An 18,901-nucleotide genomic window follows, 5' to 3' on the forward strand; every position below is an offset into this window, starting at 1 on the left:
ATACAAGAATATGACTACTATAATACTGCCCCTATATACAAGAATATAACTACTATAATACCTCTCCTATATACAAGAATATAACTACTATAATACCTCTCCCTATATACAAGAATATAACTACTATAATACTGCCCCTATATACAAGAATATAACTACTATAATACTGCCCCCCTATATACAAGAATATAACTACTATAATACTGCTCCTATATACAAGAATATAACTACTATAATACTGCCCCCTATATACAAGAATATAAATACATTCCTATATACAAGAACATAACTACTATAATACTGCCCCTATGTACAAGAATATAACTACTATAATACTGCCCCTATATACAAGAATATAACTACTATAATACTGCCCCTATATACAAGAATATAACTACTACAATACTGCCCCTATACACAAGAATATAACTACTATAATACCGCCCCTATACACAATATAACTACTATAATACCGCCCCTATGTACAAGAATACAACTACTATAATACTGCTCCTATATACAAGAATATAACTACTATAATACTGCTCCTATATACAAGAATATAACTACTGTAATACTGATCCTATATACAAGGATATATCTACTATAATACTGCCTCCTATATACAAGAATATAACTACTATAATACTGCCCCTATATACAAGAATATAACTACTATAATACTGCCCCCTATATACAAGAATATAACTACTATAATACTGCTCCTATATACAAGAATATAACTACTATAATACTGCCCCCTATATACAAGAACATAACTACAATAATACTGCCCCTATATACAAGACTATAACTACTATAATACTGCCCCTATATACAAGAATATAACTACTATAATACGGCTCCTATATACAAGGATATATCTACTATAATACTGCCTCCTATATACAAGAATATAACTACTATAATACTGCCCCTATATACAAGAATATAACTACTAATACTGCCCCTATATACAAGAATATAACTACTATAATACTGCCCCCTATATACAAGAACATAACTACTATAATACTGCTCATATATACAAGGATATAACTATTATAATACTGCCCCCTATATACAAGAATATAACTACTATAATACTGCTCCTATATACAAGGATATAACTTATAATACTGCCCCCTATATACAAGAATATAACTACTATAATACTGCCTCCTATATACAAGACTATAACTACTATAATACCTCCCTCTATATACAAGAATATAACTACTATAATACTGCTCCTATATACAAGAATATAACTACTATAATACAGCTCCTATATACAAGAATATAACTACTATAATACTGCCCCCTATATACAAGAATATAACTACTATAATACTGCCCCTATATACAAGAATATAACTACTATAATACTGCTCCTATATACAAGAATATAACTACTATAATACTGCCCCCTATATACAAGAATATAACTACTATAAAACTGCCCCTATATACAAGAATATAACTACTATAATACTGCCCCCTATATACAAGAATATAACTACTATAATACTGCCCCTATATACAAGAATATAACTACTATAATACAGCTCCTATATACAAGAATATAACTACTATAATACTGCCCCCTATATACAAGAATATAACTACTATAATACTGCCCCTATATACTAGAATATAACTACTATAATACTGCTCCTATATACAAGAATATAACTACTATAATACTGCCCCCTATATACAAGAATATAACTACTATAAAACTGCCCCTATATACAAGAATATAACTACTATAATACTGCCCCCTATATACAAGAATATAACTACTATAATACTTCCCCTATATACAAGAATATAACTACTATAATACTGCCCCCTATATACAAGAATATAACTACTATAATACTGCCCCTATATACAAGACTATAACTACTATAATACCTCCCCCTATACAGTGAAGGAAATAAGTATTTGATCCCTTGCTGATTTTGTACGTTTGCCCACTGTCAAAGACATGAACAGTCTAGAATTTTTAGGCTAGGTTAATTTTACCAGTGAGAGATAGATTATATATAAAAAAAAAAAAGAAAATCACATAGTCAAAATGATATATATTTATTTGCATTGTGCACAGAGAAATAAGTATTTGACCCCCTACCAACCATTAAGAGTTCAGCCTCCTCCAGTCTAGTTACACGCTCCAAATCAACTTGGTGCCTGCATTAAAGACAACTGTCTTACATGGTCACCTGTATAAAAGACTCCTGTCCACAGACTCAATGAATCCGTCTGACTCTAACCTCTACAACATGGGCAAGACCAAAAAGAGCTTTCTAAGGATGTCAGGGACAAGATCATAGACCTGCACAAGGCTGGAATGGGCTACAAAACCATAAGTAAGACGCTGGGTGAGAAGGAGACAACTGTTGGTGCAATAGTAAGAAAATGGAAGACATACAAAATGACTGTCAATCGACATCGATCTGGGGCTCCATGCAAAATCTCACCTCGTGGGGTATCCTTGATCCTGAGGAAGGTGAGAGCTCAGCCGAAAACTACACGGGGGGAACTTGTTAATGATCTCAAGGCAGCTGGGACCACAGTGACCAAGAAAACCATTGGTAACACATTACGCCGTAATGGATTAAAATCCTGCAGTGCCCGCAAGGTCCCCCTGCTCAAGAAGGCACATGTACAGGCCCGTCTGAAGTTTGCAAATGAACATCTGGATGATTCTGAGAGTGATTGGGAGAAGGTGCTGTGGTCAGATGAGACTAAAATTGAGCTCTTTGGCATTAACTCAACTCGCCGTGTTTGGAGGAAGAGAAATGCTGCCTATGACCCAAAGAACACCGTCCCCACTGTCAAGCATGGAGGTGGAAACATTATGTTTTGGGGGTGTTTCTCTGCTGATGGCACAGGACTACTTCACCGCATCAATGGGAGAATGGATGGAGCCATGTACCGTCAAATCCTGAGTGACCAGCTCCTTCCCTCCACCAGGACATTAAAAATGGCTCGTGGCTGGGTCTTCCAGCACGACAATGACCCGAAACATACAGCCAAGGCAACAAAGGAGTGGCTCAAAAAGAAGCACATTAAGGTCATGGAGTGGCCTAGCCAGTCTCCAGACCTTAATCCCATCGAAAACTTATGGAGGGAGCTGAAGATCCGAGTTGCCAAGCGACAGCCTCGAAATCTTAATGATTTACAGATGATTTGCAAAGAGGAGTGGGCCAAAATTCCATCTAACGTGTGCAAACCTCATCATCAACTACAAAAAACATCTGACTGCTGTGCTTGCCAACAAGGGTTTTGCCACCAAGTATTAAGTCTTGTTTGCCAAAGGGATCAAATACTTATTTCTCTGTGCACAATGCAAATACATATATATAATTTTGATTAATTTTTTTAAATATAATCTATCTCTCACTGGTAAAATTAACCTAGCCTAAAAATTCTAGACTGTTCATGTTTTTGACAGTGGGCAAACTTAAAAAATCAGCAAGGGATCAAATACTTATTTCCTTCACTGTATACAAGAATGTAACTACTGTAATACTGCCCCCTATGTACAAGAATGTAACTACTATAATACTGCCTCCTATATACAAGAATATAACCACTATAATACTGCCCCGATATACAAGAATATAACTACTATAATACTGCCCCCTATATACAAGAATATAACTACTATAATACTGCTCCCTATATACAAGAATATAACTACTATAATACTGCCCCCTATATACAAGAATATAACTACTATAATACTGCCCCTATATACAAGAATATAACTACTATAATACTGCTCCTATATACAAGAATATAACTACTATAATACTGCCCCCTATATACAAGAATATAACTACTATAATACTGCTCCCTATATACAAGAATATAACTACTATAATACTGCCCCCTATATACAAGAATATAACTACTATAATACTGCCCCTATGTACAAGAATATAACTACTATAATACTGCTCCTATATACAATAATATAACTACTATAATACTGCTCCCTATATACAAGAATATAACTACTATAATACTGCCCCCTATATACAAGAATATAACTACTATAATACTGCCCCCTATATACAAGAATATAACTACTATAATACTGCTCCTATATACAAGAATATAACTACTATAATACTGCTCCTATATACAAGAATATAACTGCTATAATACTGCCCCTATATACAAGAATATAACCACTATAATACTGCTCCCTATATACAAGAATATAAATACTATAATACTGCTCCTATATACAAGAATATAACTACTATAATACTGCCCCTATATACAAGAATATAACCCCTATAGTACTGCTCCATATTGATAGAAATTTATCTATTAGGGCATGCCCAGACGTGGCAGAGTTCTTCCGCCACTGTCCGCATCAATGCCGCACAGAATCTGCGTTGCAGATTCTGTTGCGGCTTTGCCTGAAATGGGCATTAAATTGATGTGGACTAGCCGTTGCGTATTGAGGGGATGAGGGCTTCCCTTCTATCAGTGCAGGATAGAGAGAAGGGACAGCCCTTTCCCTAGTAAAAGTAAAAGAAATTCATACTTACCCGGCCGTTGTCTTGGTGATGCGTCCCACTTTCGCCATCCAGCCCGACCTTCCTGGATGATGCGGCAGTCCATGTGACCGCTGTAGCCTGTGATTGGCCTGTGATTGGCTGCAGCCTGTGATTGGCCTGTGATTGGCTGCAGCCTGTGATTGGCTGCAGCCGTCACTTGGACTAAAACGTCATCCTGGGAGGCCGGACTGGAGACAGAAGCAGGGAGTTGTCGGTAAGTATGAACTTCTGTTTTTTTTTACAGGTTGCTGTATATTGGGATCGGTAGTCACTGTCCAGGGTGCTGAAACAGTTACTGCCGATCGTTTAACTCTTTCAGCACCCTGGACAGTGACTATTTACTGACGTCGCCTAGCAACGCTCCCGTAATTACGGGAGCCCCATTGACTTCCTCAGTCTGGCTGTAGACCTAGAAATACATAGGTCCAGCCAGAATGAAGAAATGTCATGTTAGTAAAACCAATACGCTCCGCAGCACACATAACATGTGCATGACAGCTGCGGACTTCATTGCGGAATTTTGACTTTCCATTGAAGTTAATGGAGAAATTCCGCCATGAGTCCGCAACAAGTCTGCCACAACTCCGCAACAGCCATTGTATGCTGCGGGCACCAAATTCCGCACCGCAGCCTATGCTACGCAGCGGAATTGTCTGCAACGTGTAAACGAACACAACCACAAAGCTGTGGAAGGCAATGGAGAAACGTGTACGCTGCGGATTTCTGCTGCGGACTGTCCGCAGCGGAATTCCAGAGCAATTCCGCAACGTCTGGTCATGCCCTTATAGTATTTATCTGCACTCCTCACTATATGAAGTAGAGGAAGTTGAAGCAACACTTGACGTCAGAATGAGACTACAAAGGGTTTATTTGTAGTCTGTTACCATGGAGAATTTTACTCAATAATATTTGGAAATTTTCTTTATGCGTTGTGTTTTTTTTTATGCTTTGGAGCCTGTAAAGGTGTACATAGCTTTTAAGGTTTTTGCCGTATTTTATGTGTGCATAATGATGAAGATAATAATAGTAAAGATCATAAAACACATAATATTAAAGCCATAGTAAATATAATATTATATACATCATACATATAATCTGACTCCAATGACTTTCAGATGGAAACTGACATTATATTGACCTATATTTCCCCCACAGTCAGGACACACATTTCTGACATTCCACGAAGACCATGGGATGCAAAACATCTAATCATCTTCTCAATTATGGAACAATATAAGTTTTTCATATTATCTATGGTGCTGCAGAAAACATTGTCCTGATCTGTAAGCAGAAGAATCGTAAGTCCTGCTCTCCTAGCTGCAAAAGAAGTGTCCTTTAAAGTTCAACCTTCCCGACACTGAGCTATTTGATCTAGTAGAAGACAAAGCAAAGCCCTCTGGGCAATTGTAGCCAATTTTGCCCCATGGGGAAAAGTTTTTCCTGACCCCACAAGTGCAGTCAGATAATTTCCCTGGATCAATCCAACTCCATGCTTCCCTCTTATTAATTATAATGTATAGGTTTTCCTCTCTTGTTCTATATGCTTTTGTTGCTGCTGCTTGGCATTGAGTACTTACTTATCAGCTGTTCTCCTGGATTGTCTGGACAATAACAACAATGATAATAACAATAATAATAATAATAATAATAATATATTAACAAGGGCTGCTGCAGTCTTTATGTAACAATGTTTCATCCTTACAGTGCTGCAGAATCCTAATATTCAGACGTTGCAGGTGAGTTGTAGTTAAAACTGCATTAAAAACTGCATCCAAACCGGCATGTGTTTTTAGTACGATTTCAATGCGGTTTTCATTGCGGCTGCAGTAAGAAATTCGGTAAAAACACACACACACACACACACACACACACACCCCCCCCCCTCCCCTTGGGCTTGTCCACATGTGACGGAACTGCTGCAGAAAATTTCTGCAGCAATTCCATTGAAAATGGCAGCCTTTCCGCTGCAGCAATAACGCACCATTTCCTGCGTTTTTGACTGCAGAAAATGGTGCGTATTTTGCGGCGTTTCTCACAATGTTAGGAGATGGCGACATCTCTTCTGAAAAACGCAGCAATTCTGGCCACTTTCCGCAGCAGGAATTGACCTGCTGCGGAACGAAAATATTCACCGCAGGTCAGTTTCTGGTCGGAATTTTTACGCAGCGTGCGGATGAGATTTGTTAAACTTCACCCACTCACCCAAAATACACAGCAATTCTACAACATGTGGACAAGCTCATATATATATATATATATATATATATATACACACGCATGTACATCCTTACATACAGATACATACAACAACATACACAGGTATATATATCTACACTCCTCAACATTTAAATTGTAACTCCAAGAAGGGCAAGCCTATGGGCATGACCACACGTGGCGGATTTCCTCCGCAACTGTCCGCATCAATGCCGCACAGAATCTGCGTTGCAGATTCTGCTGCGGATCTGCACAAAATGTGCAGAAAATTGATGCGGATTAGCTGCTGCGGACTGCGGTAAACGTACTTCCCTTCTCCCTATCAGTGCAGGATAGAGAGAAGGGACAGCACTTTCCCTTGTGAAAGTCAAAGAAATTCATACTTACCGCCCGTTGTCTTGGTGACGCGTCCCTCCTTCGGCATCCAGCCCGATCTCCCTGGATGACGCGGCAGTCCATGTGACCGCTGCAGCCTGTTATTAGCCTGTGATTGGCTGCAGCCGTCACTTAGACTGAAACGTCATCCTGGGAGGCCGGACTGGAGACAGAAGCAGGGAGTTCTCGGTAAGTATGAACTTCATTTTTTTTTACAGATACATGTATATTGGGATCGGTAGTCACTGTCCCGGGTGCAGAAACAGTTACTGCCGATCGCTTAACTCTTTCAGCACCCTGGACAGTGACTATTTACTGACGTCTCCTAGCAACGCTCCCGTCATTACGGGAGCCCCATTGACTTCCTCAGTCTGGCTGTAGACCTAGAAATACATAGGTCCAGCCAGAATGAAGAAATGTCAAGTTAAAAAAGCAAGACGGATCCGCAGCACACATAACATGTGCATGACAGCTGCGGACTTCATTGCGGAAATTAGAATCTCCATTGAAGTCAATGGAGAAATTCCGCCATGAGTCCGCCACTGCTCCGCAACAGACAGAGCATGCTGCGGACACCAAATTCCGCTCCGCAGCCTATGCTCCGCAGTGGAATTTTACGCCTCGTCTAAACGAACACTGCTAAATTAAAGTGTAAGTCAATGGACAAACGGCTCCGCTGCGGATTAACGCTGCGGAGTCTCCGCAGCGGAATTTAAGTGAAATTCCGCCACGTGTGAACCCAGCCTAAGACTATATTCACACGCTGAGTCAAAAATGGCTGAAAAATATGGAGCTGTTTTCAAGGGAAAACAGCCTCTGATTTCAGCCGTTTTTAAAACCGAAAACGTTTTTTGAGGCTTTTTTCTTAGCCGTTGTTGGTGCTGATTTTCCATTGACACAATGAAAAACACCTCCGAAAATGGGTTAAGAAATTACATGCTCCCTCTTTTTACGCAGCATGTTTTTCCGCGCCGATTTTTCAAATTGATTTCCTCCCTGAAATAAGCCTAAAAAACTCTGCCTGTGAACATACCCTAAAGGTACCGAACTCCAATCCCTGACATGTGGGAGGCATAAAAGCCGGATTGAAAGCAAAGTTTATAGCCACATGAAACCTCAAAAATCAGACAATAACAGACGGGAATGACAGCAAGAGGTGCGTGAAGGTGAACCTCTTCACGGACGGATCGTCTGATTGGAAGCATGGCGCGTAGTGATCCATTATGTACTGCAAGTGAAATGGGACGTCACATCCCAAGCCTAGGGTGGCAACCAGTGTCGACAGAAACCATCAGAAGGCATTTGTATGACATTGGGCTACAAGCCAGACATCCAGCTACAGGTGCACTATTGACCACACGCCACCGCTCTCAAAGGCTATCATGGTGCACAGCAAGAAGGCAATGGAGGCTGTAATGGAGGTCTGTCCTCTTCAGCGATGAGTCCCTCTTTTGTCTTGGACGCAATGATAGCCAGGGCGGGGTCTGGAGACCACGTGGGCAACGCCACGAAGAGACCTTCACAAGTGAACTTCCTACCGGTCCTACTCCCAGGATTATGGTGTGGGGTGGCATAATGTCTGGTAGCCGCACCACTCTAGTCTTAATTTCATGTACACCAACAGCTCGGCGTTACATTGATTTGGTCGTGAAAACAGTGGTACAACCATTTCTCCAAAGAGTCCCAGAAGACGTTTTACAACAGGACAACACCGGGCTGCATGTTGCTTGTGTTACTGTGAGCAGCCTGCGTGGCCTAAACGTGCTATCCTGGCCTGCGGCGTCTCCGGACTTGTCTCCCGTCTGGCACATCTGTGACATCATTGGTCGGCAATTGCAAAGGGAGCTGCCAGCAGTCAATCTTGATGATTTGCATGCCCAAGTGCATTCAGCATGGCAGAGCATCCTCAGACAACCAGTAATCACCTCATTGATTAATGCCAAGGCGTGGAAGTGCGTGGATTTCTGTGTGTGCCGCTCATACTCCATACTGAATAAATCAAGATGTGTGGAATAGTTTTATCCTGTAATTTCCACAATTCCAAAACTTTTCCTTCTTGGTGTTACAATTGCAATGTTGAGGAGTGTATGCACACACACATATAGATAGAAGCAGAATAATATGCATACACAGATATGTACACACACTAAAATACGCAACACACATTTACCTTACACATACATATATATATATATATATACACACACACACGCTTGTACAGATTATTGGGATTGTAATTATCATTGGTTTAGAGGTCACGTTACTTGATGCTAATAAATTAATTCTGATATTCTAAGCTGTGGACGTCTCTTACTTTCCAATTTGTCCATGAAAACTTTTCGCTGTCCGTGATTTTTGAATAAATTGTCCTAAAACAAGAATCCGGTTGGCAACCCTGCCCCCGCGATCAGACATTGACGGCATGTCCCAGTGATATACCATTAATGTCTATGGTGAGAAAACCCCTTTGCCCCTTCCTCACAGGAGCGCAACGTTCTATCTGAGGATCCTTCCTCCCATGACAGATCCTGCTCATCGTACAGAGATCATTCCTTCTTCTCAGACGTGTTCATTACAGGATTCTCAGCTCCGCATGTCTCTCTCCTCCTCTCTGCACCTCAGAACAACCTCATTAGAGTCACAAAGACTTGTAGGCCACTCACCTTGTCAGTCTTCTGAGTCTCCATGAGCTTCTCTCGAAATTTACCCTGTAGAGTGTCCGCCAGCTGACAGAGTAAAGCCCCATTATCCAGCTTCTCCAGGAACGTTTCTGCCGTTACCTCCTTCCCTGCCAAGTAAACCAAGAGGTCAGACATAATATATAAATATATATACTAGTATACTGCAAATCATTGTATATCCCTCCCTGCACTGACAGGGAGATGAGACTTTCTTTCATCGTACTATATTAGAAACGTATGGACAACAGGGATCACAATATTACAGTTTACTTTTAGAAATTAGAATTCGTCTACATTAAAATTGGAGTCACTGTGTACATACATTACATTACTTATCCTGTACTGATCCTGAGTTATATCCTGTATTATACTCCAGAGCTGCACTCACTATTCTGCTGGCGGAGTCACTGTGTACATACATTACATTACTTATCCTGTATTATACTCCAGAGCTGCACTCACTATTCTGCTGGCGGAGTCACTGTGTACATACATTACATTACTTATCCTGTACTGATCCTGAGTTACATCCTGTATTATACTCCAGAGCTGCACTCACTATTCTGCTGGTGGAGTCTCTGTGTACATACATTACATTACTTATCTTGTACTGATCCTGAGTTACATCCTGTATTATACTCCAGAGCTGCACTCACTATTCTGCTGGTGGAGTCACTGTGTACATACATTACATTACTTATCCTGTACTGATCCTGAGTTACATCCTGTATTATACTCCAGAGCTGCGCTCACTATTCTGCTGGTGGAGTCACTGTGTACATACATTACATTACTTATCCTGTACTGATCCTGAGTTACATCCTGTATTATACTCCAGAGCTGCACTCACTATTCTGCTGGTGGAGTCTCTGTGTACATACATTACATTACTTATCTTGTACTGATCCTGAGTTACATCCTGTATTATACTCCAGAGCTGCACTCACTATTCTGCTGGTGGAGTCACTGTGTACATACATTACATTACTTATCCTGTACTGATCATGAGTTACAGCCTGTATTATACTCCAGAGCTGCACTCACTATTCTGCACTATTGATTCATTGTGCTTGTAAGTCTCTGGGGCAGGTTATCTCTGGCGCCCCCTTCAGCAGGCATGACTGACTGCATAGGTCGCACACTCATTGTACATTTCATCCCATGGCTGCATCTAGCCCTGGCCTAAGGACTTTAATTCTTGCAGTTATTTTCTTAAAGGAGCCTCTGCACATTTTTTTTTATACCTGTGTTACCTCTGCGGCTTTGGGTAAACTTGATGGTTTTTTATACAATTTTGTTGGCACAGGACATTTAAAGCTCTAAATTTCTGTTTTACATGTTAACTTCTCCCCCTGTCTGAGCTCTCAGAGAATAAATTACTTTTGCTCCGAACATCTGACTGTAACCAATGAAAAATATATTAGGTGTCAGCTTTCAATTTGCCATTCTTTATGGCTGTAGAAGGTTGTACCGTGTTTCTAAACCAGAGCCCTGACATATTATACAGTTCACCTATATTAGCGTAAATGAGGAGAGCGCGCCGAGCCGCAGGAAAATGGACAGGTTTTTTTTCTTTTTAATGGAAAATACATTAAAATTCTTATAGGGAACCGACATTATACAAGGACACAATAGGAGGATATCTATATGAAGGTCGCTATATACTGAACACATAAATAACCTGTTATACCTGTGCAGCCACTTTAGATTGATCAGGAGGTCTATTGTGGTCATATAGTCATTATATTGTCTTATCGTGACAACTCCCTTTCTTTAGGGCTTATTCAGACGAACGGGATACACGTCCGTGCAACGCGCGCAATTTTCACGCGCGTCGCACGGACCTATATTAGTCTATGGGGCCGTGCAGACCTGTGCTTTTCTGTTTACAAACATCCAAATGGAGTGTCATAATGATGGCGGCTGCGCGAAAACCACGCAGCCGCGCATCAAATGATGCTGCCACACGGAGCTGTCAAGTGCCTTTTGCGCAGGCAAAACGCAGCGTTTTTTGCGTGCGCAAAAGGCACACGCTCGTGTGAATCCGGCCTTATAAAAATGAGAGGTTGTCAAAGCCCCATCTCTTTTGGCAAAATTACTAAAGAAAATTAGGCTTTTAAGATGGCCATAGAGGTTACGTGAAAATCATTGTTTCTTGTCAATAGGGGGCAGTATTATAGTAATTATATTCTTGTATATAGGAGGCAGTATTATAGTAGTTATATTCTTGTATATAGGGGGGCAGTATTATAGAACAAGGATGTAAAAGAATATAACTACTATAATACTGCTCCTATATACAAGAATATAACTACTATAATACTGCCCCTATATACAAGAATATAACTACTATAATACTGCCACTATATACAAGAATATAACTACTATAATACTGCTCTTATATACAAGAATATAACTACTATAATACTGCCCCCTATGTACAAGAATATAACTACTATAATACTGCCCCTATATACAAGAATATAACTACTATAATACTGCTCCTATATACAAGAATATAACTACTATAATACTGCCCCCTATATACAAGAATATAACTACTATAATACTGCTCCTATATACAAGAATATAACTACTATAATACTGCTCCTATATACAAGAATATAACTACTATAATACTGCCCCCTATATACAAGAATATAACTACTATAATACTGCTCCTATATACAAGAATATAACTACTATAATACTGCCTCCTATATACAAGAATATAACTACTATAATACCGCCCCTATATACAAGAATATAACTACTATAATGCTGCTCCCTATATACAAGAATATAACTACTATAATACTGCTCCTATATACAAGAATATAACTACTATAATACTGCCCCTATATACAAGAATATAACTACTATAATACTGCCACTATATACAAGAATATAACTACTATAATACTGCTCTTATATACAAGAATATAACTACTATAATACTGCCCCCTATGTACAAGAATATAACTACTATAATACTGCCCCTATATACAAGAATATAACTACTATAATACTGCTCCTATATACAAGAATATAACTACTATAATACTGCCCCCTATATACAAGAATATAACTACTATAATACTGCTCCTATATACAAGAATATAACTACTATAATACTGCTCCTATATACAAGAATATAACTACTATAATACTGCCCCTATATACAAGAATATAACTACTATAATACTGCTCCTATATACAAGAATATAACTACTATAATACTGCCTCCTATATACAAGAATATAACTACTATAATACCGCCCCTATATACAAGAATATAACTACTATAATGCTGCTCCCTATATACAAGAATATAACTACTATAATACTGCTCCTATATACAAGAATATAACTACTATAATACTGCTCCTATATACAAGAATATAACTACTATAATACTGCTCCCTATATACAAGAATATAACTACTATAATACTGCCCCTATATACAAGAATATAACTACTATAATACTGCCCCTATATACAAGAATATAACTACTATAATACCGCCCCTATATACAAGAATATAACTATTATAATACTGCTCCTATATACAAGAATATAACTACTATAATACTGCCTCCTATATACAAGAATATAACTACTATAATACCGCCCCTATATACAAGAATATAACTACTATAATACTGCTCCCTATATACAAGAATATAACTACTATAATACTGCCCCTATATACAAGAATATAACTACTATAATACTGCTCCTATATACAAGAATATAACTACTATAATACTGCCCCCTATATACAAGAATATAACTACTATAAAACTGCCTCCTATATACAAGAGTATAACTACTATAATACCGCCCCCTATGTACAAGAATATAACTACTATAATACTGCTCCTATATACAAGAATATAACTACTGTAATACTGTCCCTATATACAAGAATAGAACTACTATAATACTATCCCTATATACAAGAATATAACTACTATAATACTGCCCCTATATACAAGTATATAACTCATAATACTGCCCCTATATACAAGAATATAACTACTATAATACTGCCCCCTATATACAAGAATATAACTACTATAATACTGCCCCCTATATACAAGAATATAACTACTATAATACTGCCCCCCATATACAAGAATATAACTACTATAATACTGCTCCTATATACAAGAATATAACTCCTATAATACTGCCCCTATATACAAGAATATAACTGCTATAATAGTGCTCCTATATACAAGAATATAACTACTATAATACTGCCCCCTATATACAAGAATATAACTACTTAATACTGCCCCTATATACAAGACTATAACTACTATAATACTGCTCCTATATACAAGAATATAACTACTATAATACTGCCCCATGTATACAAAAATCTAACTACTATAATACTGCCCCCTATATACAAGAATATAACTACTATAATACTGCTCCTGTATACAAGAATATAATTACTAGAATACTGCCCCCTATATACAAGAATATAACTACTATAATACTGCTCCTATATACAAGAATATAACTGCTATAATACTGCCCCCCTATATACAAGAATATAACTACTATAATACTGCTCCTATATACAAGAATATAACTACTGTAATACTGTCCCTATATACAAGAATAGAACTACTATAATACTATCCCTATATACAAGAATATAACTACTATAATACTGCTACTATATACAAGTATATAACTACTATAATACTGCCCCTATATACAAGAATATAACTACTATAATACTGCTCCTATATACAAGAATATAACTACTATAATACTGCCCCCTATATACAAGAATATATCTACTATAATACTGCCCCTATATACAAGAATATAACTACTATAATACTGCCCCTATATACAAGTATATAACTCAAAATACTGCCCCTATATACAAGAATATAACTACTATAATACTGCCCCCTATATACAAGAATATATCTACTATAATACTGCCCCCTATATACAAGAATATAACTACTATAATACTGCCCCCCATATACAAGAATATAACTACTATAATACTGCTCCTATATACAAGAATATAACTACTATAATACAGCCTCCTATATACATGAATATAACTACTATAATACTGCTGCTATATACAAGAATATAACTACTATAATACTGCCTCCTATATACAAGAATATAACTACTATAATACTGCACCTATATACAAGAATATAACTACTATAATACTGCTGCTATATACAAGAATATAACTACTATAATACTGCTCCTATATACAAAAATATAACTACTATAATACTGCCCCTATATACAAGAATATAACTACTGTAATACTGCTCCTATATACAAGAATATAACTACTATAATACTGCTCCTATATACAAAAATATAACTACTATAATACTGCCCCTATATACAAGAATATAACTACTGTAATACTGCTCCTATATACAAGAATATAACTACTATAATACTGCTCCTATATACAAGAATATAACTACTATAATACTGCTCCTATATACAAGAATATAACTACTATAATACTGTCCCTATGTCCAATTATATCGTAGACCATATTTATAAATATGAAAGTAATTCCTCTTTAAGAAATACTGTAACCTCTAATATTTTTATTGTTTATTAATAATCATCGTCATCATAGATTTAGGAAAATGCTAAATTTTGCAAATGCATCAGTGAAAAAAAATCATGAAGCGCAGCGTTTCTTACCCAGCATGTTTGTCAACCATAAAGCCAGGTCTTCTTTCATGGGAAGCAGATTGGCCTCATGACGTATGGCCAGCCACTGGCTGTATTGGTGCATGTCTGAGAGTCCCGGCCCCCGAGCTGCTGGGCTTATTGTGGCGCACATCATTGTTATGGAAAACGTCTGCCACAAACAGGAAACAGAAGAACAAAATCTGTACATTGACAACAGTGATGCCTCTTGGATCTGGCCAGTGCAGTGGTTGGGAGCAGGTGATATCTTCCCCATACCTGATCATTGAATTACAGTGGCTACCTACCACAGAGGCCAGGCCTGTGAATGCCACTGGGCCCATGGTGGGAGGGGACTGGCACTGCTCTGATTCCTTAAACACTCTCAAAGTAGCGATTGGCCACCACTAGGGGTAGCTTACTGCAAACAGATTTATACAGCTCCCATTGAGTCCCATACTAGCTGTATAAATCCATATGCAGTGAGCGCCCCCTAGTGGTGGCTGCAGAAAGTAAAAATTCTATCATTTATCACATTAGAAATATATGATATATAATGTACACATATTTTATGAATCCGCACAGAATTCTGGACCTAAAACAGAATGATCAACATTAACTTCAATAAAAGCGTAGTATATTTGGCGGAGTACTCCGTGCGGAGAACCAACCATCAGGTAATGGCATCTTGTATTCGGGGAATGGAGTGAGCTGAGATAGTGCTGGGTGCTCACTCCATTCACAGACTACTGGCTGCCATAAACAGCTCCCGTATTCTGCAGGGCTGCTGCAAGGATTTTGATGTCCCCTCTGCTGCCCGTTCTGTTACATGATTGGCTACCACTGATAAAGGAAGCAATACAGGGAATAGATACAGATTCCACATTGCTGGTAATACAATTCCCATAATATCAGGTTGAAAATTGTTCCAAGATGGAGCTTAACCTTATGACTATTAAAATTAATTAAAGGGCCCCCAAACCAGTCATTCAGCCCGTCCTGTTCAACAGCCACATCCAGCAGTTTCCTCTCAAATAAAATGAATGCAATTATTCCAAACCATCTGTTTATTGGCCGTCAGTTCCCTTTAAATCTTGTTCTCTCCTTCTAACAGTCCCAGTCACGAGTCTCCGAGTGACTGTAATGACCGGTCTAGAAGTTTTCACTCCAATAATTAATGAGCGCAACGATATAACGAGATAATTATATGTAAACTCTAAATTCTCTTTCATTTAACAGTTTCAAACAGTCTGCAATTCTCCTTAATCTCATGTAATTCATTTGTCTCTGTGTGTGCGCAGATGTAGCAGAGCTGAATCTATCATTTCGTTCTTTTAGGGTTTACCTGCAGTCCCATGTAATACCACTGATAACACACTGTAATATCACCAGCATCACTACCACATATGAAGATCTGTGTTCATGTAGCAGTGCTGAATTTGCTTTGTTGGGCTGCTGTAGTAAGTTTGACCCCGTCATGCAGATAATACATTGTGATATCACCATTGCTTGTGGCAAATGACAAACCCAACTATAAAACTTCTGTTGTTATATTAAAAATCCTAAACATGTGTCATGTAGCAGAGTTGAAATTGTCTTTGACATTTATCAGTTAGGGACCTTGACAACTCAAAAAAATTAATGATAATGCAACAAGTTAACCTGCAGTGCCTTGAAAATCCACAGATAACACATTCATATTAACATAAGTTGTGCCAGAGGTAGCAGAGCTTAGTTTGTTATTTCTTTCATTTAGGCTAATGTAGTAGGATTACTTGCAGTCCCATGTAAAGTTACAGATAACACATTGTGATATCACCATGAGTTGTTCCAAATCACAGACTCGTTCCTGCTATTTCTCTTCTTATATATATAAAAAAATGGCATTGTGTATATGTAGCAGAGCTGAATTGGTCTTTGAACTTTATCTTCTGGTATCTTAATACTTCACCAGGTTAAGATAATACAGTAAGTATACCTACAGTCCTTAAACAATTCACATACCCTGATATCACCATGAGTTGTGCCAGGGCTAGTAGAGCCGAGTTGGTCATCATAGTGATATCACAATATGAAATCTGCGCTTTTCCATAGGACTACAGGTAAACCTACTACACTAGCCTGAAAGAAAGAAAGAAATTACAAGTTCAGCTCAACTACCTCTCTGAACACACACACACACACACACACACACACACACACACACACACACACACACACACACACACACACACACACACACACACACACACACACACACACACACACACACACACACACAAATTAATAATTTAACTCTCTCAGGTTTACTTACAACCCAAAGACAAAATAATGTAATATCACCATAAGTTATGCCAAGCAACAAACTCAGCTCTTCTACATCTGGCACATCTAATAATGATATCTAATGTATTATACCAAGGATTTAAGGTAAACCTGCTCTGGCATCCTTTTAACTTAATGAGTTATCACAAGGCACAAATGAATCAAGTCATTGACATATTCAGCGCTGCTACATCTATATCCAATATCAATACAAACATGCATAAAAAGTAACTATTTATCACCAGGAAGATAGAATACAATGTATCACATGTGAGCAGCAGCGATCTCCTACCTCTACTTCTTCAGGATCCCGCGTCGCCCCTACAGCCCCCGGCAGCACCAGAACCGCACTCACTCCTGGCAGGGATCTGCTCTCTTTTTTCCTTTTTTACCCATTAAAGTAAGAACACATCTTGCCCTGAGAGAGCCATTGTCAGGCAGAAGAATTTTAGCCGGGATGGTTTACACTGTACCTAATGGCATGTAACACTTTCAACAAACTGCAGGGTCCCCCCCCCCCTTCCCGCTCTGAACACTGAGCTTCTTATGTGACTACAGAGACAACCTTCTTTTTCGGGCACAGGACGGGGCTTGTGTTTTGCCAGCAAAGTCATTTAAACTATCTGCTGATTCCTGATCCTCATCTGCTCCGCACAATACGGGAGAATCTGGGTCACCGGTTTCCACTGACTCGTCCTTGTCTTTTGCGCTCAAATCAAGAGATTTGGCGAAACCGTCTTTTTTCGGTTTTCCGTCAGATCCTGAGCTGCTGTAATGGTCACTCACAGTAATGGTCACTCACACAACAAGTCACACACATAATTGCCCCCAAATGAACTCACTGTTATCCCACCAAATGATAAGTCAAAGAAAACATGAAACTGCTTCATAAAACATGACTGCAGATGCAGCAGAGTTGAATTTCTGATGAAACTGATGAAACTGATGCTTTTGAGCACCATAATAACACCAGAGCGACAGACCACGTTCAACAAGCCGCACGTCAAAAGTCACTA

General features: G+C 38.5%; 1 protein-coding gene across 1 annotated transcript in view; it reads right to left on the reverse strand.

Annotated features, from left to right (window-relative positions):
• The window catches only part of GAS2 (growth arrest specific 2), a 58,005-nt gene extending 39,693 nt beyond the window's left edge, over positions 1-18,312 (reverse strand). The window contains exons 1-3 of the mRNA XM_075837064.1: positions 18,178-18,312; positions 15,573-15,732; positions 9,836-9,960 (exon numbers count right to left, since the gene is read on the reverse strand). Coding sequence (XP_075693179.1) covers positions 9,836-9,960; positions 15,573-15,717 — 270 coding nt within the window. The 5' untranslated portion in view covers positions 15,718-15,732; positions 18,178-18,312. The remainder of the gene's footprint in view (positions 1-9,835; positions 9,961-15,572; positions 15,733-18,177) is intronic.
• Positions 18,313-18,901: the final 589 nt, after the last annotated feature.

The sequence above is a fragment of the Rhinoderma darwinii genome, chromosome 9 (genome assembly GCF_050947455.1).
Source record: "Rhinoderma darwinii isolate aRhiDar2 chromosome 9, aRhiDar2.hap1, whole genome shotgun sequence".
In the NCBI taxonomy this organism is placed as follows: Eukaryota; Metazoa; Chordata; class Amphibia; order Anura; family Rhinodermatidae; genus Rhinoderma; species Rhinoderma darwinii.